General features: G+C 39.4%; 2 protein-coding genes across 2 annotated transcripts; both read right to left on the bottom strand.

The window, feature by feature from the left end:
* Positions 1 to 16,539: 16,539 nt before the first annotated feature.
* LOC103494986 (universal stress protein PHOS32-like) lies at positions 16,540 to 17,628 on the bottom strand. Its single transcript, XM_008456396.3, is given in 2 exon segments — positions 16,540 to 17,508; positions 17,510 to 17,628. Coding segments are annotated over 2 exon segments (774 nt in total). The 3' UTR covers positions 16,540 to 16,853.
* A 4,952-nt stretch (positions 17,629 to 22,580) lies between these two features.
* LOC103494987 (uncharacterized) lies at positions 22,581 to 23,770 on the bottom strand. The gene is made up of 3 exons (XM_008456397.3): positions 23,247 to 23,770; positions 22,953 to 23,144; positions 22,581 to 22,856 (listed from the first exon to the last, which is right to left on the bottom strand). Exons 1-3 carry the CDS (start codon positions 23,709 to 23,711, stop codon positions 22,581 to 22,583), a joined length of 933 nt encoding a protein of 310 aa, XP_008454619.2. The 5' UTR covers positions 23,712 to 23,770.
* Between the last annotated feature and the right edge of the window lie 1,186 nt (positions 23,771 to 24,956).

Genomic DNA, 24,956 nt, shown 5'->3' with positions numbered 1-24,956 from the left:
CAAGAGTTTATGTAATATGGCGTACACGGCTGTTAGGAGATGTACGTAGTTTTTTTTTTATTTTTGTGTATTTTTTTTCAAACATTTACTATATTATGTACTTTTTTGGACATTTGTAAACATAGTAAACTTTTTTTGGACTTGATATTATATATAATTATTTACTAATTTATTACTTGTTTTGTATAATTTGATTCAATTTAAATCAAATTAGAGTAGAAAATGAATAATACGATTGAATAAAAAATAATTAAATGTCGACTTTGGTTCGCCTATCTTTTCCCAACAAAGATATCTCTATAAAGTAGACTAAAGCTAATTTCACAATATCATCGTCATCACCCTCGTATTCCAAAAATATATCCTCTAAGTCGCTAACATAAATACACTCCTTGTCTTTGAAAAACTTCTCCAACAGTCGACTATTCCCAACCAACTGAATATAGTCCTCTTTAGGACCCCATAGTCCAGTTATGATGTTAAACTCTCTCCTACCGAAAGTACAAACAACGCCCCCTAGTAAGAAACTTATAGAATCCTTTCCTTCATCTTCCACCTCCTTAACAGTAAGTAGTGGATGAGTGGCCCATTAAAGACAATATTTAGGTCCAAAAAGTGCCCAAACTTTGTTTTCCTAAATAAGGCTAATTGATCGGGTTTGAGTTTGGTCTTAATATTATGTGTTGTCTTTTCTAAATGAGACAAACAACTTACTAAGGAATAAAAATGATAGGAAGGATTAATCTTGTACAAGGGTCCGTCGGTCGATGTCGATGTCATGATTGAAGCCTGAAGAAAAAGGAACAAATTCCAGCAAATAAGTCGATTCCAAAACCAAACATTTACGGCAAATATATTGAAAATGGGTTACAGATAAAACTCACTGAAATAAGAGAAAGCGCTCAAAGTTGAAAGGTTCGAAAAGGAGAAGCGACGAAATGCACTAGAGGACCGACGACAGACGAACAGTCGGAGTATTTTCGAAGAGCAGAGCGGAAAATTTCAAAAGCCAACGAAAGGAGATGTTTTTTTTTTTTTACTTCAGGTGTTCTACCCGAAAGAGAAGGAAAAGCGAACGTGGGTAGGCGAAAAATTCAATAGAGAGGGATAGAAATTTAGTGAAGGGCATTTTTGTCCATTCACACCCAAATTGTCCTAAAAGTCTTTCTTTTGAAAACTTGTCCCAAAATTCATTTAAACCTCTTTTTTAACCTATTTTTGGCAATTTCCCAAAACAAATGTATTTCTCCTATGAATCAAGAAATTAAAATAAACGAATAGGAAACATCACCAAGCCAAGGGGAATAAATACAACAAAAACTTAATTTGACGTAGAGAAAAACAAAATACTACTTTTATCAACAAAATATATATATAGTATAATGTTAAATGAGCAACATGATTGGTTAATAAGGGTCGATTCTAATTTCTATAAGATCATCCCATCGAACCTCAATTTGGAAGCATTGTATACGCATAATCCTGCATACATATTTGTAACTAATGAACGGTAAATTATTTTAATCTTTCTGCATACACACATTTAAACCGTTTTACATCCAATAGACATTTTTCAACTGTTTTCTCATAATTCTACATATAAACATTTACACAACAATTTTCAACTGTTTTACATGCAATAGACAAATTTAGAAAAAAGACAATAGGGAACAAGTAATGGGAGAAACAATAAGAGAAAAGGGGAATTTCAAAATCATTTTAATCTTCCTTCAAAATAATTTAAAAAGTGTTGGATTTAATTTTCATAAAACAAAATTTGCAAAACTTCTTTTCAAACTATTATTTTGGTGAGAAGCTAAAAAATGAGACTAGCCTAAAACTCACATTATGCATTCTTTAAAAAAAAAATCATTCTAGACGCTGATTTAATTTTCTATCATCTTTTTTTATAGAAACCTTAAAGAAGCATTTCTGTCAACAAGATATCACTATAGAATTTATAATGATAGAACAAGGCATTGAGTCTGTACTTACCACGTTCATGACATCACAACATCAGTTCCTACTGTCGTTAGAGTTGTTCATGAACGACAACAAGCAGATAACCCATGTACCTCACAACGCTAGGCATAAAATTTGTCAGTTAGCATACTTCTACATGATTCATGAGTCTGACCTAGTATATCGTCAAATACGAGAATGGACCAAAGATGTTTCGTCATTCTATGCCACCTATTTCGAACCATCGCTGGATTAACGTCGATAGAAATCATCGATGTTGAAGAGATGGTGGCAATGCTCCTCCACGTATCAGAGCACGATATTAAGAATCGAGTCATTCAAAGAGAATTCCTACGGTCTGGTGAGACTATTTCACAACACTTCAACATAGTCTTGTTGGCAATATTACGTCTGCATGATGAGTTGTTGAAGAAACCCCAACCAGTGACGAATGGTTGCACAGATCCACGGTGAGATGGTTTGAGGTTTGATTTACCTAAAACTAGGTATGTACTTCAACGGTGCCCAAACCACAACCAATGTTGATTTACCATTATTTATAAAATACAAAATTGCCTTAATGCACTAGATGGGACATACATCAACGTGAACGTGATGGCAAGTGATCGACCAAGGTATAGAACACGAAAGGGCGAAGTTCCCACAAATGTCCTTGGAGTATGTGATACGAAAGAAAATTTTGTTTTCGTACTAGCCAGCTAGAAAGGATCAGCTATGGACTCATGCATCCTTCGAGGCGCCATCTCAAGACCAAATGGCCTAAAGGTGCCGAAGGGTAAAGTCGTACACATTTTCCTTTGAAGTATAATTTTTCCCTCTTGCGTTACGACATTTAAAGTGTGTGATGTCCTCACAGGGTATTACTCCCTATGTGATGTCAGGTACCCTAATGCTGAAGGTTTTCTGGCTTCATACAGAGGGTAAAGATACCACCTCTAAGAGTGGCGTGGAGTGGCTAATCCACCGTCTACGGCGAAAGAGTTCTTTAACATGAAACATTCTTCTGCAAGGAATATAATTGGAAGAGCTTTTGGCCTATTGAAGGGTCGGTGGACAATCCTTCGTGGAAAGTCGTACTATCTCGTACAAGTCCAACGTCGCACAATACTGGCATGTTGTCTACTACACAACCTAATCAATAGAGAGATTATGAACGTTGACATATTGGACAACATAGATGAGGGTGATTCGACCTACGCAACAACGACAGGAGACAATATACACTATATAGAGACCTCGAACGAATGGAGTCAATGAAAGGACGAGCTTGCCGAAGAGATGTCCAGTGATTGGGAGTTGCATAATCAGTAGCACGGCTAGTTGGATTAGTAGTTCAGTGTTTACATTTGGTTTAATTGTTAAGGATACCCCATTAACTTGTTTTTCAATATGATTCAATGTTTCTTTTAGATAATGTATTTGTTTACCAACAATGTGAATTACACACTAGCTACGACTATGGTTTATTCCTAGCGAAACTCGATTGACTAATACGATTGCGTCTTTTTTTTAGTATAGAAACTTCTTCAAGGGCCCTAAAGCACTTATAGACGAAAGAGGAGGAGGCAACCCTCATCGAGTGCCTAGTGGAGTTAGTCTCCAACAATGGCTGGAGATCCCACAGCAGAACCTTTAGACCTGGATACCATAGTCAGCTTGCAAGAACGATGACTCAAAAGATGCCAAGTCATAACATCCAGCTACGACTATCAATAGTCGTGTAAAAATGATGAGGAGAATGTTCCATGCTATATCCGAGATACGAGGCTCGTCCTGCAGTGGATTCAACTGGAACGATGATCTGAAGTGCATCATTGCAAAGAAGGTTGTGGTCAATGATTGGTGAAGGTACATTATTCCTTATCTTTTCTCTTGCTCGTTTATAATCGAAAATAAACTAACACTTTAACAACACTTCAACACAGTCATCCTGCTGCAAAAGGCCTACTGAACAGATCATTTCCCCATTACGACGAACTCTCCTACGTCTTTAAGAGAGATCGTGCCACAAGAGGATGCTCAAAGATATTCACCGATGTCATGTCCAATGTGCCTAGAGGGTACGATGAATTTGCCGCTAACGATGGCAATGATATGGCTCCCTAATATGTTCAGTTAGGGACTAAACATGCTCCTTGACGAAATAATAGGCACTTGACCACATTCAAGTGGGTCAAAGAAGAAATGGGGCAGCCATCTAGTAGAGACTGCAAAAATAATTCGCAATGCCATAGAGTACGCCAATGACCAACTCTACCACATTGCAGACTGGCAAATCTTACAACGTCAAGATGCAACGCAACACAACAAAAGGTCATTGACAGTTACAAGCCATCCCCAAACTAACTAAAACCGACAAGTGTCGCTGAACCCAATGAGCTGAAGTTCGACTAATGCACAATCATTCTCCAAGAAAACCCTTATGCTTCTTCATTTCCTTTGTTTGATTTGTGTATTTGCTACTTCATCTGCTATATTTACTGTTTTTCTACTTTTTATAGGTATTTTAATTATGATGTTATGTGAACTATATTTCAAGTAATCCAATTCCTCTATGAATGTCGTCTTCAAATTTGTATTTGCATTGTTTTGACAAGGTTATATGTTACGTGCGAACGAGACAAGAAAAAAAGTAAGAAACAAGACGCAACAAAACGATTTAAAACCCAAAGTTATGAAATAAACTAGTATATATGAAAAATAATTCAAAACATAATTACAAAAAATAATATTATTTATTAGAATTATATACATATATATATATATATATATATATATATATATATTAATATAATTTGTTTTATATTAAAAAAATTAACACAACTAATCCTTCCTCAAATGCATATTATAATAATGCTACAATCATAATTCTTCCCCAAATGAATATTATCTTTAACACTGCTATCATGATCCTTCTCCCAACAAATATTATCATAACACTATCATTCATAATCCTTCCCCCAAACACATTATCATAACATATGATTAATTTACTACATATACAAAATGTAAAACATATTACTTACCAGTACCTCGATTATAATAAAAATAATTAAACAAAATGTAAAACGTATTACTTACCAGTACCTCGATTATAATAAAAATAAATAATTATTAAAGAAGTCTGCCCATATAAAAACTGATCCAAATAATGTATAAACGAAAATATAATCTTAGTAAAGAATACCATTCAAGAGTTTAATCGATACACGTCCTTTGTATGCCCCAACCTTATAGAACGCATGGCAAGAAAACGTGGAGGAAGAATATAAATGTAAAGCAAGTAAAAATGGAGTAAAGGAAATTAAATGAGAAAGCATCCAGCGACTCCAGCGCCCACAGACACCTGCCTGCCTGCCTATATAACTCATCAAAGATTTAAAAAAAATAAAACTTTGAAAAGGACTTCTTATGGATAACCTCCATATCTGATGCTAATAAGGGCTGTAATGAGCATTTAAGTTGTGCAAAAGTGGGCAAAAATTCAAAAGCTATCAACAGATTTATGCTACAAAAACATGATAATGATAGAAAGACTTTGGAGTCAAAGGTATTGGCTGATAACCCTCATTTACATCTGGAGAAATTCTCTAATACGAAACTTTTTTTCCTTACTTCCAATTTATTTTTCAGACTACTTCCACTTTAGTGTTCCAAATAGCGCAAAACTGATAAAATAGAAAAAATATGTATGATTATAGTACTAAATATTTTCCCTCATCTTTACTTATAGCTCCGTTTAGAGACTGTTTCCTAAATAAAAAGGTGAAGAATATTTGTCCTACAGGAAAGAAAAGAATCTCACGAAATCGTCTTTACCCGCACAAATACGAGGGGGGAATTCTAAGAGATACATATAGAATTAACTAATTCCACATTCCTCGGTAAGATCAATCTAATAAGTGATAAGATCCAAACCAACCGTTTGGGGGAAGGGTTGGGTTATGGGGGTTAGGGTTATGATAAACCTAGTGTTAAGATAAACCTAGAATTATAATAAGATGTGTTTGGGGGAAGGGTTATGGAGGAAGTGTTATGATAAGATGTGTTTGGGGGAAGGGTTATGAAGAAAGTGTTATGATAATGTTGTGAAGAAGGATCGAGGAAAAGTTGAAGAAGGGTTAAGAAGTGTTGAAGAAGGGTTGAGGAAGGGTTAAGGAGTTAAAACTAGGATTACATAACCCTAACCCCCCATAATCCAACCCTTCCCCCAAACGCCCCCTTAGAGTTTTAAAGTTCAGGGTTATGGCCCTAAGGGAGAAAATGTAACGACCCGACTCTTTATGCTGAATCGAAGTGGTTACTGAATCTAGGATCAGTGTTTAAGTCATAAAATCTGGTGTAAATAAATGCAAAGAAATCTAGCAAATGTATTTATGAAAGATAGTTAAGGTAACATGTAGAAATACGAGTTAAGTTTAAAATCCCTAAGCGGGCCCTATCTACAAAAATAACCAAAGTAAACATGCAGAAAGCCGAAACATGAATTTAACTGTAAAGTAAAACATGTGCGGAAGCAGGAAAACCCCTATGGCTCGCCACGGTCACTTCACGTCGCTCGCCAGCTTGCCTTTGCCCTTACCTCGTCCTCTACCTGAAAACATAAAATGAAGAGAATGAGTATAAAAATACTCAGTAAGGGACCCACTACTAGTCCCACTAGGTGCCTGTTGGCTTCCCTATCGAGTCCTGAAAACTGGTACCCAATCTCTGGCACGTTCCCGAACACGTGCAACATGCGCTCCCGTAGGAACGAAAATCTGGTCTTCGGTGTTCCGAGGGAGCACCTAGGACATGCTGGTCTGTAGTGAACCCGGGGGTAACACTAAGACAACCGGGATGCGAGGACCCCGTCGAGTCACTCGGTCATATCTATATCCATGCTAGACTGGCGTCCCGTCGGACCACACAGTCCTAAATAGGTGGTGATCCCGAAGGACACCCATGCAGGTACGACTCTACTGGGTTGCTAACAGGGACCCTAGTCTTAACATACATATACATCTCATCATCATACAACTATGACGAAATAGTGAACACTAGCTCCCTTCCCTTCCTCAACAGTCTCTACATCGTCAGAACAATTCCAAACATTTCGGTCATATGCTACCGAGCATTCGTATCACAACGTCCTCCTACAGTCAGCAGTTCAACACAACATACGGCCACATACTACTGAGCATTAATATCATAACATCGTCATACAGTCAACAGTTCAATACACCATACGGTCAATCATCAGTATGCATATCTCACAGTATGCGAAATCTTACAATTTGTTCATGGGTCTAGTAGTAGAAATCTCTTACCTCGAGATGTTGCTAGATGAGTTCCTACTGAGGAAGTCCTAAGCTGCAGCAGCTATTTGGTCCAAGTTGCTTCTTGAGGAAAGTAATTAAATTAATTAAATTTCCAAATTAACTCATTTAATTACTGGGCAGGCTAGGGAATTTGGAAATTTACCAAAAACTAGGTGGAAGGAGCCAAAATTGTCTTGGCGGCTCGGCTGGAAGAAGGACAGAATCGGCTCGGCTCAGTCCTGGCGAAAGGGGCTTGCGCGAGCGGCTCGGCTCACGTCAGCAGGGAGGCGCGGCTCGGCTTGGAGTAGGCGCGCGCGCGGAGTTCGGGTTCGGCGGGCGGCGCGGGTCGGTTTTGGACTCGGGCCGACGGGCGGGCGCAGATCAGCCGAAACGCGGGTTCTGCTTCACGGCTGGAGGCGCGCGGCTGACGCCGTCGACTGCTGCGGGTCGGTGACTTGGCAGTGCGCGGCTTCACGCAGTGGTTGGCGGTTGCGCACGATGGGACTGGGCGGCTCGGCGACGCGGCTTCAGCTGCTCTCCCTCGGATCGATGCGGCGCGGCGCAGGCACGGGTGTAACGCGGCTTCGGGCGACGGCTGGCGTGCGACGGCTCGACTTGACCTGATCTCCGACGCGGCTGGGACGATGTGCGTCGACTCGGCGGCGGCGGCGTGGCTAGGGTTTCTCGGCTTCTTCTTCTTCTTTCTCTTTTTCTTTTTCCTTTTTCTTTTCCTTTTCTTTTCCTTTTCTTTTCCTTTCCTTTTCCTTTTATAAAATAAATTCCCCTCTTTTTCTCTTCTTTAATAAATTCCAAATTTCACTCTTCTCTCTCTAATTTACCAATATTTCCCCCAAATTCCTCCTTTCCCTCAACTTCCAAATACCAATTAAATCTTTAATTACCAAGTATAATTAAAGTTGAAATTTGCTTAATATTTTAAAAGGGGAAAAATTCACATCTTGATGACATAAGTTTCATTATTTAATTATAAACAAATAGATGAATAAAATAAAAATAAATAATTGAATTTAAAAAATGAACGACATGAGATCATTGGGGTGTTACATACTTCCCCCCTTAGAAAGCTTTCGTCCTCGAAAGCTCTACTCCTCGAACAGCTCTGGGTACTGGGTCTTCATGTCCTCTTCTCTCTCCCACGTGGCCTCTTCAACTCCATGGTTCTGCCAAAGGACTTTGACTAGTGGAATATCTCGACTACGAAGCTTCTTGATCTCTCTTGCCAAGATCTCGACAGGCTGCTCCTCATAGCTCAAGTTCTCACTGACCTGTAGGGGCTCGAAGTCCACGATGTGCGTCGGGTCTGCGACATACCTCCTCAACATGGAGACATGGAATACGTCATGCACTGCTGAGAGGGATGGGGGCAAGGCCAAACGATAAGCCACAGGGCCAATCCGTTCCAGTATCTCAAATGGCCCCACGAAACGTGGACTCAACTTCCCCTTCTTCTCGAACCTCAGAACGCCCTTCATCGGTGCTACCTTCAAAAAGACCATATCTCCCACTTCAAACTCGAGGTCCTTACGTCGTACATCAGCGTAACTCTTCTGTCTGCTCTGTGCGGTCAGCATACGAGCTCGGATCTTCTGTATGGCTGCATTGGTAGTCTGCACTAACTCGGGGCCTAGCATCCTCTGCTCTCCAACCTCGCCCCAGCAGACAGGGGATCTACAGCACTTGCCATACAGACCCTCAAACGGAGCCATACCAATGGTAGCCTGGTAACTGTTATTATAGGCGAACTCCATTAGATGCAGGTGGGAGTCCCAACTTCCTGAAAACTCTAGCACACAGGCCCGCAGCATATCCTCCAAAATCTGGTTCAGTCTCTCTGTCTGACCATCAGTCTGAGGGTGGAATGCCGTGCTGAAGTCCAGCCTCGTACCTAATGCAAGTTGGAGCCCTTGCCAAAATTTCGAAGTGAAACGGGCATCCCTGTCTGAAACGATGGATACTGGTACTCCGTGCAGTCTTACTATTTCCGTCATGTATAACTGCCCCCACTTGCTGGCAGTGTACGTGGATTTCCCTGGCACGAAGTGGGCTGTCTTCGTGAGTCTGTCGACCACAACCCAGATCACCGTGTAGCCCTTCAAGGTCTTGGGCAGTCCCGTGATAAAGTCCATCGACACACTCTCCCACTTCCACCCTGGCACACTCAAGGGTTGCAACAACCCTGCTGGATGCTGCCTAGGTGCCTTCACCTGCTGGCACACCAAGCACCTACTGACGAACTCTGCTACATCCCTCTTCATGCCCCTCCACCAATAGACACTCCTTAAGTCCTGGTACATCTTCGTACTCCCAGGGTGCATGGTAAACGGGGAACTGTGAGCCTCAGTCAAAAGCTCTGTCTTAACTGCGCTGTCTTCCGGCACACACAGGCGCCCCTCAAACATAAGGCCATCATCAGAGGATATAGAGAACTCTTCACCTTGCTCCGTCTCTACCATACGACGTTTCTCTGCCAAGTAAGGATCACTCAGCTGAGCAGCAATGATCTTTTGCCTCAAGGTTGGCTGAACTGTCAACTGAGCCAACTGTGCGGCAACCTCACCTACTGAGACTGCAATCTCGGCTCTCTCCAAATCCCTGAGTAAGGGGGTCTGCTTCGTGATTAGCGCTGCTGAATGTGCAACCTTCCTACTCAGCGCGTCAGCCACTACATTTGCTTTACCTGGATGGTACAGGATCTCGCAGTCGTAGTCTTTCACCAACTCGAGCCACCTCCTCTGCCTCATGTTCAACTCCTTCTGAGTGAAGAAATACTTCAGGCTCTTGTGGTCGGTGTAAATCTGAATCTTCTCACCGTACAGATAGTGCCTCCATATCTTCAGTGCAAAGACTACAGCTGCCAACTCCAAGTCGTGGGTAGGGTAGTTCTGCTCATGATTCTTCAACTGGCGTGAGGCATACGCAACTACCTTACCTTGCTGCATCAGGACACATCCCAGTCCTTTCTTAGAGGCATCACTATAGATCACAAAACTTCCCGACCCATCAGGCACTGTCAGGACTGGTGCCGTCACTAGCTTCTGCTTAAGCTCTTGGAAACTACTCTCACATGCTGGGCTCCAGACAAAAGGGGTTCCCTTCCTGGTCAACTGGGTCAATGGGCTGGCTATGCGTGAGAAGTCTTCTAACAACCTCCTGTAGTATCCTGCCAGACCCAGAAAACTGCGAATCTCACTGACTGTAGACGGTCGAGGCCAGTTGGTCACCGCTTCGACCTTAGCTGGGTCCACCGAGACTCCCTCACTGGAAACCACGTGCCCTAAAAATGTCACCTTCTTTAACCAGAACTCACACTTGGAGAACTTGGCGTATAGCTTATGAGCTCGAAGGGTCTCCAAGACTTGGTGCAAGTGCTCTTCGTGTTCGGCCTCAGTCTTGGAATAGATCAAGATATCGTCAATGAAGACTATGACGAATTGGTCTAGAAAGTCCTTAAACACCCTGTTCATCAAGTCCATGAACACTGCAGGGGCATTAGTTAAACCAAAGGACATCACTATGAATTCGTAGTGTCCGTACCTCGAACGAAAGGCCGTCTTGGGAATATCACCGTCCCTAATCCTCAACTGGTGATAGCCTGATCGCAGGTCGATCTTGGAAAAGACGGTGGCCCCCTGTAACTGGTCAAACAAGTCCTCAATCCTGGGTAAGGGGTAGCGGTTTTTAACTGTCACCTTGTTCAACTCTCGGTAGTCAATGCAAAGGCGCATCGACCCATCCTTCTTCTTCACGAACAACACTGGGGCTCCCCACGGTGATACACTGGGCCGGATAAAGCCCTTGTCCAACAGCTCCTGTAACTGGACTTTCAACTCCTTTAATTCGGCTGGGGCCATTCTGTAAGGAGCTCTAGAGATAGGGGCGGTGCCGGGCTCTAACTCGATGGCGAAGTCTACCTCCCTAGGAGGCGGAAGTCCTGGGAGTTCGTCGGGGAAAACGTCAGGGTACTCCCTTACTACTGGTTCGGAAGATAGGGAAACTTCTGGTTCTGCCACATCTACTACGCTTGCCAAGATACCCCAAGTACCCTGGCTAAGTAGCTTACTCGCCTTCATTGCTGAGATGACCTTGGGTATACCTACCATGCCTGCTCCTCTAAATTTAAACTTATCCCCTGAAGGAGGGTTAAAGACTACTTCCTTATTGAAACAGTCTATGGTTGCATGGTTAGTGGACAACCAATCCATGCCTAAAATTACATCGAAATCTTGCATATCTAGCACCAGTAAGGTTACATCCAAGGTATGGTTTGCTATTTCTACCCAACATGCCCTTATTTTTTCCTTAGACAAAAGGGCCTCTCCAGAAGGAGTAGAGACAGACAAGGCACTACCCAACGGTTCTACTTCTAAACCCGCATGCTTGACAAAAATAGAGGATATAAATGAATGCGATGACCCCGAGTCAAATAGTACCAAAGCATAATGCCCCAAGATTGGGAGCGTACCTGTCACCACCGTACTAGCTCGCTCGGCCTCCTGCCGGTTCGTGGCAAAGACTCTCCCCTGCTGGGGAGCAGAAGGCTGACGTGGCGTCGTCTCTAAGGGTTTCCGAGGACACGCATCAGCAGTGTGCCCCGGCTGCCTGCACCTGAAGCAGACTCCACTCCCAGCTAAACATTGTCCTCCATGGACCTTCCCACAGGTAGTACAAGTGGGTAGCTCTCTCAAAGTTCTCCCAGCTGCTGCCAGCTCCCGACGGTGTCTCTGGAAGACACCTCCTGACCTCGGAGTCCGCTGTGGTATTACGTCGGGCTGCGCCTCCGCCTTCCTCTTCTGTCCCGAGGCTGACCCTGTGCCGACAACCTTAGATTGACCAGCTCTCTCATGCAGGCTCAGATCCAGTGCTATGCGTAGAGCATCCGCATGAGTGGTTGGTCGAAGAGCTCGTACAAAACCCTGGAGGTCTAACCTGAGGCCATTAACAAATCTCTCAGTCCTGGCGGCCTCATCCCTTACCACATCAGGGGCAAAACGGGACAACAGGTCGAACTCGGCATCATACTGTTCCACGCTCAGTTTGCCTTGCTCCAAGTTTAGGAATTCTTGGAGCTTGGCGTGCTTCACGTTGGCAGAGAAGAACTTAGCATAAAAGCTCTCCCTGAATTGCTCCCATGTGATCTTGCTGGCATCTCCTCCCAGCGCCCTCTCAGCAGTCTCCCACCAGGCAGTCCCCCTATCCTCCAAACAGAAAGCTGCACACTGCACCTTCTGGTCTTCTGGGCACTTCATGTACCTGAAGATCGTCTCTATGGATGTCAACCACAGCTGGGCTCTAAAGGGGTTGTCCAAGGATCCGTCGAAAGTCTTCGGGTTGTACTTCCTAAAATCCCTCAAGTGCTTGGCCTCAGCTGACAGTTGTACTGGCACCGGCTGAGCTTCCACCGGGGCTGGAGGGATGACGGGCTGGTCCTGAACAGGGGCTGGAGGGACTACAGGCTGGTCCTGAACAGGGGCGGCCTGGTTCTGCTGAGCAGCGAGGAACGGCGCTAGAGCAGCTTGCAGCATGGCCTGGTAACGCTGCTCCATTGCGGCGAGATCCGCCTGAGTGACCGGTGCATTAGGGTTGACTGGTACGTCGGGGTTGACTGGCGGCGCGGCAGGTTGCTCCGCCGGTTGGCCACGACCGGCTCCTCTGCCTCCCCTGCCACCTCCTCGGCGTGCACCTCTACGTGGCGGCATTCTTCCTAAAATTCACCAACAAATTTTTCACCACTAGAGCTCAATATTCTCACTCTAAGTCTAATCTAATCAGGCAACATTATAATCTTAATATTTGTAAAGCTTTAGGCATACCTGGCGAGTGACGAAGGACCGTATAGCCATAGGGTGAGGTAAAAATCAAAACAAAATGACTTACATCATAAGTCAGTCTACAGGACCTAAAACACTGCGCTCTGATACCAACTGTAACGACCCGACTCTTTATGCTGAATCGAAGTGGTTACTGAATCTAGGATCAGTGTTTAAGTCATAAAATCTGGTGTAAATAAATGCAAAGAAATCTAGCAAATGTATTTATGAAAGATAGTTAAGGTAACATGTAGAAATACGAGTTAAGTTTAAAATCCCTAAGCGGGCCCTATCTACAAAAATAACCAAAGTAAACATGCAGAAAGCCGAAACATGAATTTAACTGTAAAGTAAAACATGTGCGGAAGCAGGAAAACCCCTATGGCTCGCCACGGTCACTTCACGTCGCTCGCCAGCTTGCCTTTGCCCTTACCTCGTCCTCTACCTGAAAACATAAAATGAAGAGAATGAGTATAAAAATACTCAGTAAGGGACCCACTACTAGTCCCACTAGGTGCCTGTTGGCTTCCCTATCGAGTCCTGAAAACTGGTACCCAATCTCTGGCACGTTCCCGAACACGTGCAACATGCGCTCCCGTAGGAACGAAAATCTGGTCTTCGGTGTTCCGAGGGAGCACCTAGGACATGCTGGTCTGTAGTGAACCCGGGGGTAACACTAAGACAACCGGGATGCGAGGACCCCGTCGAGTCACTCGGTCATATCTATATCCATGCTAGACTGGCGTCCCGTCGGACCACACAGTCCTAAATAGGTGGTGATCCCGAAGGACACCCATGCAGGTACGACTCTACTGGGTTGCTAACAGGGACCCTAGTCTTAACATACATATACATCTCATCATCATACAACTATGACGAAATAGTGAACACTAGCTCCCTTCCCTTCCTCAACAGTCTCTACATCGTCAGAACAATTCCAAACATTTCGGTCATATGCTACCGAGCATTCGTATCACAACGTCCTCCTACAGTCAGCAGTTCAACACAACATACGGCCACATACTACTGAGCATTAATATCATAACATCGTCATACAGTCAACAGTTCAATACACCATACGGTCAATCATCAGTATGCATATCTCACAGTATGCGAAATCTTACAATTTGTTCATGGGTCTAGTAGTAGAAATCTCTTACCTCGAGATGTTGCTAGATGAGTTCCTACTGAGGAAGTCCTAAGCTGCAGCAGCTATTTGGTCCAAGTTGCTTCTTGAGGAAAGTAATTAAATTAATTAAATTTCCAAATTAACTCATTTAATTACTGGGCAGGCTAGGGAATTTGGAAATTTACCAAAAACTAGGTGGAAGGAGCCAAAATTGTCTTGGCGGCTCGGCTGGAAGAAGGACAGAATCGGCTCGGCTCAGTCCTGGCGAAAGGGGCTTGCGCGAGCGGCTCGGCTCACGTCAGCAGGGAGGCGCGGCTCGGCTTGGAGTAGGCGCGCGCGCGGAGTTCGGGTTCGGCGGGCGGCGCGGGTCGGTTTTGGACTCGGGCCGACGGGCGGGCGCAGATCAGCCGAAACGCGGGTTCTGCTTCACGGCTGGAGGCGCGCGGCTGACGCCGTCGACTGCTGCGGGTCGGTGACTTGGCAGTGCGCGGCTTCACGCAGTGGTTGGCGGTTGCGCACGATGGGACTGGGCGGCTCGGCGACGCGGCTTCAGCTGCTCTCCCTCGGATCGATGCGGCGCGGCGCAGGCACGGGTGTAACGCGGCTTCGGGCGACGGCTGGCGTGCGACGGCTCGACTTGACCTGATCTCCGACGCGGCTGGGACGATGTGCGTCGACTCGGCGGCGGCGGCGTGGCTAGGGTTTCTCGGCTTCTTCTTCTTCTTTCTCTTTTTCTTTTTCCTTTTTCTTTTCCTTTTCTTTTCCTTTTCTTTTCCTTTCCTTTTCCTTTTATAAAATAAATTCCCCTCTTTTTCTCTTCTTTAATAAATTCCAAATTTCACTCTTCTCTCTCTAATTTACCAATATTTCCCCCAAATTCCTCCTTTCCCTCAACTTCCAAATACCAATTAAATCTTTAATTACCAAGTATAATTAAAGTTGAAATTTGCTTAATATTTTAAAAGGGGAAAAATTCACATCTTGATGACATAAGTTTCATTATTTAATTATAAACAAATAGATGAATAAAATAAAAATAAATAATTGAATTTAAAAAAATGAACGACATGAGATCATTGGGGTGTTACAGAAAATAAGCAACAAAGTACAAGTACCGATGTAACCCACAAGGTTAGGCCAACCTTAACCTACTAGCCAAGTCGACATCGATACCAATCAAAGAGAATTTCTCCCAATTCATTTCCGTAGAAAATGAGAACTCGAAGGTGTAAAAGAATCAAATCAAGATTAGCAGAAAAGTCTTCCCCCTCCAAGATCGAAAGATGCAGTCATGGACACACATTTTCTAACTGCCATTTCATCGAGAAAAACAATGGAAAAGAAACACGGACATTTAAAAAAAAAACCCCACAAAACAAGCCAACTAAAAAGGGCCTCGAATCAACTAAAATGTGACTCAATGGGTAATTACGGATAGAAGAAGACAGAGACCCAAAGAAAAACATAGAATCTAACAAGGTCTCCAACATACCTAGTGGACATGAAAATCAGATAATGAAAATGTAAAAATTCATTTCTATATTTCTACTTATTGGATTCAATGTACTAACAATGGCAAGGGAGGAAGGTTTCCAACCCATATGCATCGGCATAGAGAAAACTTGCAATCATACGACATACGACAGAACTTGACAGAACAGCAGTTACTATCTATAACGCCTGGTCACTTCCAAAATATGACTAGCAGGATCTACTAATTCATTGCGTATATAATAAATAACCTAATAGTTACATTCCACCAAGAAGTATGAAAGTAGAATCTCCAAATTTGATGTAGAGAGTGAAAATATACATACATTCTAAAAGGAAAATGCTTCAGGAAGAAAAACAAAAACATCCCTATTATATCAGTAAATCCAGAGTCCAGAGGGCAGACGTCCTTCTTTATGAATATTCTCTAATCTCAAATAATTATTAGACATCCAACTACACAATATAAAATAGATTCATGATTAAGGACGCCAAGGCATTAAACTGTACCACTTCATATCAAAAGACTTCACCAAAACTCTCTTTCTTACAATTCCCCACTAGTCCTATCCTTAAATTCGCACCATCTCCAATCAACAAATCCACCATGTTCTAAATGAGATTAGTATTGGATTGGGTTAACAATCCTAACAACGTTTACTAAAGACTACCTCCAATCCATGCCCCTATTAAGCAAGGATGACAAGTCCCGCGTAAATATTGACCATTCAATACAATCATTTTCAGAGTTTCATCATCCATACAATTCAGAAAATCACAATTCCTCTATACCAACAAGAAACAGTAATTCCAAAAATTTCCCCAATCCAAATGAAAATATATACAATCAACACACAATATGTTCCGTGTTCAACTACATATAACATATTACATTAAGTTATTGAAATGGAGAACAGAAACAAGTCCGCCATAGACAAACCTCTCAAAACAAACATGAAAGTGGTACGTATCCAGCAAATTTCATAGCATTCTGATATACATCAACTTTGTTCCAAATGGAAAACTAAACTACAGCTGATAATCGCTTCAAGCTTCAGAAAACAAACCAAGAAAACCCATTAAAATACAAGAAGCAATCACGACAAACAGAGATGTCTAACCTTAAGACTCTGCCGCTTCCGAAGTTTCAGACTTCATCTCAGAGTCGCCTTCATCCTTCAGAGCCACCGCAGCACTGCCGCTAAAACCGCCGTCCTTCTCATCCGGAAACCGAACCACCACCACAGGACAAACACAATGATGAACGCAATAGTCGCTAACGCTCCCAAGGCCGCCGTCGGTACCGCGCTTCGCTGCACCAAAGCCGCGACTTCCCATGATTAGGGCATTGAGCCCTAATCTCTCAACTTCCAAACACAGCCTCTCTCTCATGTCATGATCCTTCACTATGTGAATCTTGTAAGGAATTTGAGCATCTTTAATAGGTTTGGCTAGATCGGCAGCTTTCGAGGCAGTAAAGGCATCAAAATCGTCCTCCAATTTACGCTTCGACCGCTCGGCCCGGTTCTGATTTTGATTGTTTTCACCATCAGCTGCATCCTCATCGTCGGGATTATCATCAACAGTGTTGAGAGAAATATCGATGGAGCCCCAATCGGCGCCGAAGAGCACGGAAGTAGGGCTGACATGGAGAAGAATAACAGCATCGCCAGGACGAAGGTAGTGTTGGACAGCCCAGCGGACAGCAAAAGCACTCTCTTCGGAGAGGTCGACGGCGACGCCAACCTTGCGGCGGGCGCCAGCAGTGGGAGTGGGGGGTGGCGACGGGGGTGGTAGCGGAGGGGTGGCGAGGGGAGGCTGGATGGTGAATTTTAATGGAGGGAAGTTGGGGATCAGGGTCTAAGGAGTGATTTCGAAGGTGGTGTTGAGGATCCATGAAGGAAACGGGAGGTTGTTTTGTAAGAGAAAATTGAGGGAAATGGAAACTCGGAGATTTCCGGGGAACTCTAGTTGGGAATGGAAAATGAAATTGAAACTACGAGGAGTAGGGGTAAGGAGTGCAGGAGAAGAGAAGGAACTCAGAAGGTGGCGGAATGTTTTAGAGGAGATGGATTTTTGTGGGCTTTAGTTAAATGGGCTTGGTCGTGGTCGGGAAGAAATACAGGCAAGGAAAACTCCATAGTATTGGGCCCTTTTTGGAACTACGGCCCAATTTATAAACCCAAAAGTAGATGATTCCCTTTATATTATGACCTGTTGGGGGCTCAAGCTATTATTGAAAGTTGGTTTGGTCATCTCTCCTCTCCCCTGTCATGCTTCAATCTCACTTATGGGGACATCATAAACTTGTTCATTAACAACTTATTTTTCTTACCTCACTCAAGTAAATTATAATGCAATTGTGATGAGATTGTTGTACTTGTGAGGAGGTTAGGAAATGCCTTCCTCCTCTTTTTTTTTTTTTTTTTTTTTTTTTATCTTTATGTCAATCAGGTTGCTCTCCTATAGTAACAGGCTATATATGTTGCTGAATCTAAGTCATATAGTTGTCATCCTGTGCCCCTTAACTTAGTTTTGGATTCTTGTGCTGCGATTGCTAAAAGAAGATAAAACAAAAACAGAGAAGAATTTAGTTCTTTTTTTTTAGTTCGTATCCTCAAAGTTTGAAATCAGTTTTTTTTAGTGAACCATAAGATAGAGTTAACTAGTAGTTGGAAAAAATGAGATACTGGCTAGACTTAGCTAAAAATATATTTTCAAGAAGAGTTGATTATACATACATACATATATATATATAACTTCAAACTTGAGCAGTACTTAAAAACTTTAATTTCCATTCCGTAATTATATGTATTTTGGTTTGTTTTTAAAATTAAGCCTACAGATAATTTCTTATATTTTCAAGTCACCTACTTTTGAATTTTGATAATGAAACAAAAAAAAGTTTTCAGAACCTCGTGTTTTATTTTTGGAGTTTGGCTGAAAACTCAACTCTTTTACTTGAAAAAAATGTAACTCATTTTTAAAAGTAGAGAGAAATAAGTTTATTTTAAAATAAAAAAAAAAAAAGTGGTTATAAAACGAAACCTTAGTAACTAGAGAAACTAAATTAAAAAACAACTAATATTCTACATTTGATTTCCTCGTAATGTAACATTTATATCTAGGGTAACAAACAAAAGTTTAATAGGTGTAGGAGATGTTTATAGGCTTAATTTTTAGAAGTTAAAAACATATATAAATTTGATAGTAACATCTATGTTGTATGTGTGTTACGTTAAGAGAAAAATCAATCAAAACCAGGTAAATGAAGATAATAGTGTAAGAAATTTGACATGTAATTAAAATTAAAAAAAAAAAAAAAGAAAAAGTTGACAAGATTGAGAAATAAAATCTCAAATCAAGAATGAGAAACAAGGATGAATAAAAACAATATAAAAGATAATTTGAAGAAAAAAAATCCTTGACCTCCAGTAGGATAGAATCTCCCAACAACTCATATTTTTGGAGTTGGAGTCTGTATGCTTGTTGAGGAAGCGAAAAGTTGGAGTTTTGGAGGAGTTTTAAAAAGAGTTTCAATCTTTTGAGGGTGTTCTTGAACTTGAAGTTGGAGTCTTTAATTCTTTCTAGACCTTATGAAGTTTCAAAATTATTCTTCTATTTATAGAGACTTTTATAGATTTGGGTATGGTGGACCAGACCACATGCTCAATCTATTTGGGTCATATTTAATTTTGGGCTAAATTAAGCTTATTTTTTTTTGCTCAATTGAATTTTAGCCTATTTAATTGAACCAAAATAATTAATTTAATCCAATTGGACAGATCCAAGACTCGATACATCATTAGAATTGTCATTTAATTTGGTACACATGTCAATTTTTAGTTCATCCAAAATACAATTATTTTAGTAAATTAGTGGCAATTTGTGATTGATTCTAAAATTTTCTATTCAACACCTACGAAATTTGTTATTTAAGTTCATTTTAATATTTTTACAATTCATGTCATTTACATAATAATATAATTGTCTTAGATCTGGGTCGTTTAAAATTTAAAACAAATTATTTGAGTTAGAAATAATATTGTAAATCATGTATGTATATATATAAATGATAGAAACAATTGTATTATTGTTAGAAACTTACGTGTATTTGATAACTATTTTTTATATTATAATGCATGCTATTTATTTTAATTTATATTAAATAGACTATATTTAAACTATAAAATATGGGAAAATGTAACGAAAAATATAAAAAAAAAAACAAAAAAAAAAAAAAACTATTATCAAACACGCATTCTTGTTCTTGTTTTTTTTTTCAAGAAATCGAAAATAGAAACAATTTTTAAAAAATATTCATATTTCTTGTTTCATTATTTTTAATAAAGATGAAACATGAAACAAGAAATAGGAACAGAGGATAGAAAATATGAAAGTGATCAAACAAACCCTTAAGTTATAAAAATTAAATTACAATTTGACCCCTATCATGATTTGAAAATAATCCGATGTGATCCTTATAGTTTATAATTAGAATTTAGTCCTTATTGTTTGATAAAACCCAATAGACATAATTTTTTCAAATAATAAAAACCACTTATAATTGTTTATGTATTAAAATTAAAAAGACTTTTGCATCCGAACTTATATATATATATATATATATATATAATTATTGTATAGATTAAATGTATATGTCTCCAAACATACTATAGGAAGCAAAACAAGGATCAAGATGAAGGAAGAACAACTTATGTAAAAGCATGATTAACGTTAAATCCAAATGGAGTTGGAAAAAAGGAATGGAAAATTGAAGTTTAATTATATGAAGCAAAATAGAAAAGATGGTTGTTGGGGTTGAAGAGAGGCAATAGAGAAAAAGAAAAAGAGAAGAAAAACGAAAACGGGGATTTGAATTTCATTATTGGTGGTAGTTGTGATTTCTGAAAACAACAGAGGATTGGGGAAGACACTGCTTTTTCACTAATACTCTCTCCCTTCTGCTTCTGCTTCTTTCTGGTATGTGCTTTTTTGATCTTCTCTTTCTCCATATTTAACACTGATCACTTTCAGATAACACTCTGGGTTTTATATATAATGCATTTCTGTTTTCTTTCCCTTTTCCTTATTCTAAGGGGCTTCCCCCTTCTCATCTCTCTCCTTCCGTTTACCTGCGCGCCCTCACATTCTTCTCTGCCCTCCCCCCCCCCCCCCCCCACTCAAACCCCTTTTCTACCTCTCCAATATGTTTGTTAACTTATAAACCCTTTACGTCCTTCTCTTTATGATAGCAATTTTTTATCCTCTTAACTCTTTACCTTTTTACTTAGGATGTTTCAACTTGTAAACAAAAATTAACTACTTCTTAAACATACATATGTTTGGATTCCAAATCTTGGGTATACATATTTATTAAATGTATGAAATTTAAAGGTTTGTGGATAGTTAATCAATGTTTGTGAATTTTTGTTAGTAATTAATGAACATGGGTATTTATTGTAATTTTTTGAGTTGGGTTTTGAATGCATTAATTGAGAGAGTAAATAACTATACATAAATTTTTTAGTTGGATTTTGAACGTACCATAGTTGTAATTTTAGCAAAACTCTTTTTAGTTCGGTTTAGAAAAGTTTCACAACTTGTATACAAATTTGAAACAAAAAATTAACTAAATATTAAATAACGCAAATTTTAATTTTCATGAAGTACATACATATAAATATTAAATGGAAAGGTTTAAGATAATTAATGATTGTGAATGTATAAGTTTTGAACGTAGATTAACTTGAATGGATTGTTTGAGAGTAGATAACTAGTTGCATGAATTTATTAATATATGTTTACATTGTTTTTCAAAACAAAACCAGAAGTTAAAAGCCTCGAGATAACCATACATTTGGTCTTGGAGGAATAGTTATTGAAAATTATAACTTACTAACTTACACGGTCTTCTTTGATTTTTTTTTTTTTTATTATTATTATTGAAATATTTAGTTTATAAGATTTGTAGTTTTTTAACAGTGAAATTATTATAAATGAAAAAATTGTTATATGTATTTACAAAGTCTACTAAAATTTTAATTTCAATCATTGTTAGGCATTAATAAAATAAATATAAAATTATGTTATATCTCGTAAATATTTGGATTTATTTTGATACATTTAAAAAAAGAATATTAAAATTTGGTTGACTATTGGGGGTTTTAGTTAAAGAATATATTATAATATATAGATTTGAAGAAGTTTTTGTTCCATGAAGTTATATATATATATACATATATAAACCCTAAAATTTGATTGGTAGGTAAAGAAAAAGAAAAAAAAACCCTAATATTTGAGAAGATATATAAGAAAAAAAGAAAGAAGAAGAAATTAAGCAGTCCACCAATATGTTATCATGTTAAAAAATAAAAAATAAAAAAATAATTATAATTACAGAAGAAAAAAGAGGAGTTATATTTTCCAATTTCTTCACAAAAGGAAAAAAAGAGTAGATTAATAATAATGAACTACACACATATCAAATATTCAATAATATAATTATATTGGAGGGCAGTTAGTTACAACACAAGAATCTTTTGAACAATATTATCATGAATACAGTTATAAAATCTCTCAAAATAATGCATCCATTAATTAAAAACATAAATAAGTAAATAAATAAATATTGGAGATATTTTAAATGAGAGGAAAATAATTATAAACTAAGAAAGAAAGAAAGAAAGAAAGAAAGAAAGAAAGAAAGAAAGAAATCACATTTAAAGTGAGTAAATTAGGGAGAGGGAGATGCAAAATAAAAATATGGTGAGTATATGTATATATATAAATAGGGGTCTGATTCACATGGATATGATGAAGAAAAAAAGGATTCCGCCATTTTTGCATCTAAAATGAAAGCTTGAGAGACAAATCAAGAGCAGTGGAATTTCTGGTACCCCCATTAATGATATCATTGCAGCTTGTTGTAATACAAGAACCTTCTCCATGATCCATTGCCAGTACTTCTTCTTCTTCTTCTTCATTTTCTTCTCTAAATAAACTCAATTCTTCCTTTGGCATTTTCAGTTCCTCGATCTCTGTGCCTCTGCCATTTTTCCTTGGAAAAAATTCATACTCCATTAATTTACTCCCTTCACCACCATCTCCTCCGCCGCCCCGAACCTGTAATTAAGTTCATTTTTCCACATCCCAATTATATTAAACTCACATATCCTGTTTAAGTTTTTCTTCTAGGTTTTTGTTTTCGAATAATCATACCTGCTTCAAATTTAAACTGAAATCATAATCCAAATCCCAACCGGAATCTGTGTGATGATTCATAACGCTGTGGGTGTTTAATTCTGCGGTCGAATTGGTACCCAGTCCGAGAAAATCGAAACTAGGCGTTTCTGCAGCGGCGGCGATTATATTCTTTTCTTTCCTTCTGTTGCTGAAGTTGACTCGTTTCTTCTTTAAAATAAAAATTTAACAAGTAGAAATAGAAAACTCAAAAATGGCGATGTTAAAGAAAACGGTACAACGGATTATTGAGATTCAGATTATTATACATACCTTGAAGCAATGATCGCAACGATCGGAATCGCACGCCAGCGGCAATTTTGGGATTGAAGAGAGCTCTCGGGAGGCCTCAACGCTGGTATTCCCAATCAAAACTCCACCGGCTGGGAGAAACCCACCATTGTTTCCGATCCTCTGAACGACGAAACCGTGATGGTCAAAGCCCAAAACAGCGCCGGCGCCAGCGGCTATGCAGTCAGTATGAAGGATAGGCGGAGGGGCGGGGGGAAAGTGGAGGGGGAAATTGGGTAAAGTGTTGTGGAGGAGGAAGGTGGGAGGGGAGATTTCAGTAACAGTCTTCCAGTTTTCTTGAAGCCTTAAGCGCTCGAGCTGAGCGACGCCGAGGCCTCTCTGGGGTGGTTTCTTTTGGTTGGGGTTTTTGGGGCCGGGTTTTCTGCCGGCTCTGGGTTTGGGGGGATGGGAGGTGTTGGAGGTTTGTTGTTGGAGTGGAGTGGCCATTGAAGATGGTATTTAGAGGTTTTTGAGTCGTTGGAAGAATGTGAGAGATTGGGGTTTTAAGGTTGGAGAATGGGAGTTTTGTATTTTAGAGAGAGAAGAGAAAGACATGCAGAACTGCTTGTCTGAATAGAACAAATGGGGACATATTGTTATGTCTTTATACTCATCATTTTTCTTTTTCTTTTTATTATTATTCTTCTATGTGCATTATATTTGACAATGGGGAAGAATACATTTCTTTTTTTTTTTTCTTTTGGAATCTAGTTTTTCTTTCTTGTTTTTAAGTATATGTTCCAAAAGTTTAAGACTTTTAGTTCATAAAAGTTTGGGCTGGATTTTTATTATTCAGGGTTCCATTTTTCTATTAAATTTTCATGTTTGTTTCAATTTAGTCTATACATCTCACCATTTTTATCTTAATTTTTTTATTTAAGACATACTTTTTTTTCTTCTCTTCATTCATGTTTATGGATGAATTTTATAAGAAAAATATAATTGCTTAAGTTTCTAACATTAAAATTAAATTAATTTTGATCATTTTAACTATGTTAAATGAAAAAGAAAAGCCAGAGGTTCGACAAGTTTTACGTTTCATGATGTCAAGAGTAGTAAAATTTTGAAAACTATGGACTTAATTGAAATAAAACATAATATAAATAGGACTTAAAAATGTAGTATTGTAAAATCTAAAAATTAAACTTTGGTGTATCCAATATTGTGTAGTTTATTCAAGTTCGTGAAATTATTTTTTAAAAAAAAAACAAATTTAAAAATCAATGTAGCCAAAAATACATATGTACTCACACACTTTGGTATGTTGTGGGTTTGGATAAGTGAGATGCTTGAATTTACACTTTTCTTATATATAATGTTGAATTAAAAGAGTATTAATGTGTTGGGTGAGATGGTCTAAGAAGTTTGGGTCTCCCAATCCTATATAAAGATGAATTATGAGTATGCATGTTTAGATAATTAGTATGCATTGGAATTTGAATCTAATTAAACTTGAAATTGAGATTTAACAAACACTTAATACATTAAATAAAAGTTTGAGAGAAAAAAAAAAAAGTATATGTAAATTGGGAGATGGGAATAAGAAAAAAGTGGGAGATTGGGAAGATTTGGGTATTATATGAAAAATAAGAAAGAATATATATATATATATATTATATATATATATATATGGAGATGCAGCTAGTATTAGGGTAGGGAATGCAATGATGTACTTTCTTCATATGTGCTCTT

The sequence above is a fragment of the Cucumis melo genome, chromosome 4, assembly GCF_025177605.1.
Source record: "Cucumis melo cultivar AY chromosome 4, USDA_Cmelo_AY_1.0, whole genome shotgun sequence".
In the NCBI taxonomy this organism is placed as follows: domain Eukaryota; kingdom Viridiplantae; phylum Streptophyta; class Magnoliopsida; order Cucurbitales; family Cucurbitaceae; genus Cucumis; species Cucumis melo.
This window is presented reverse-complemented; position numbering and strand designations above follow the sequence as displayed.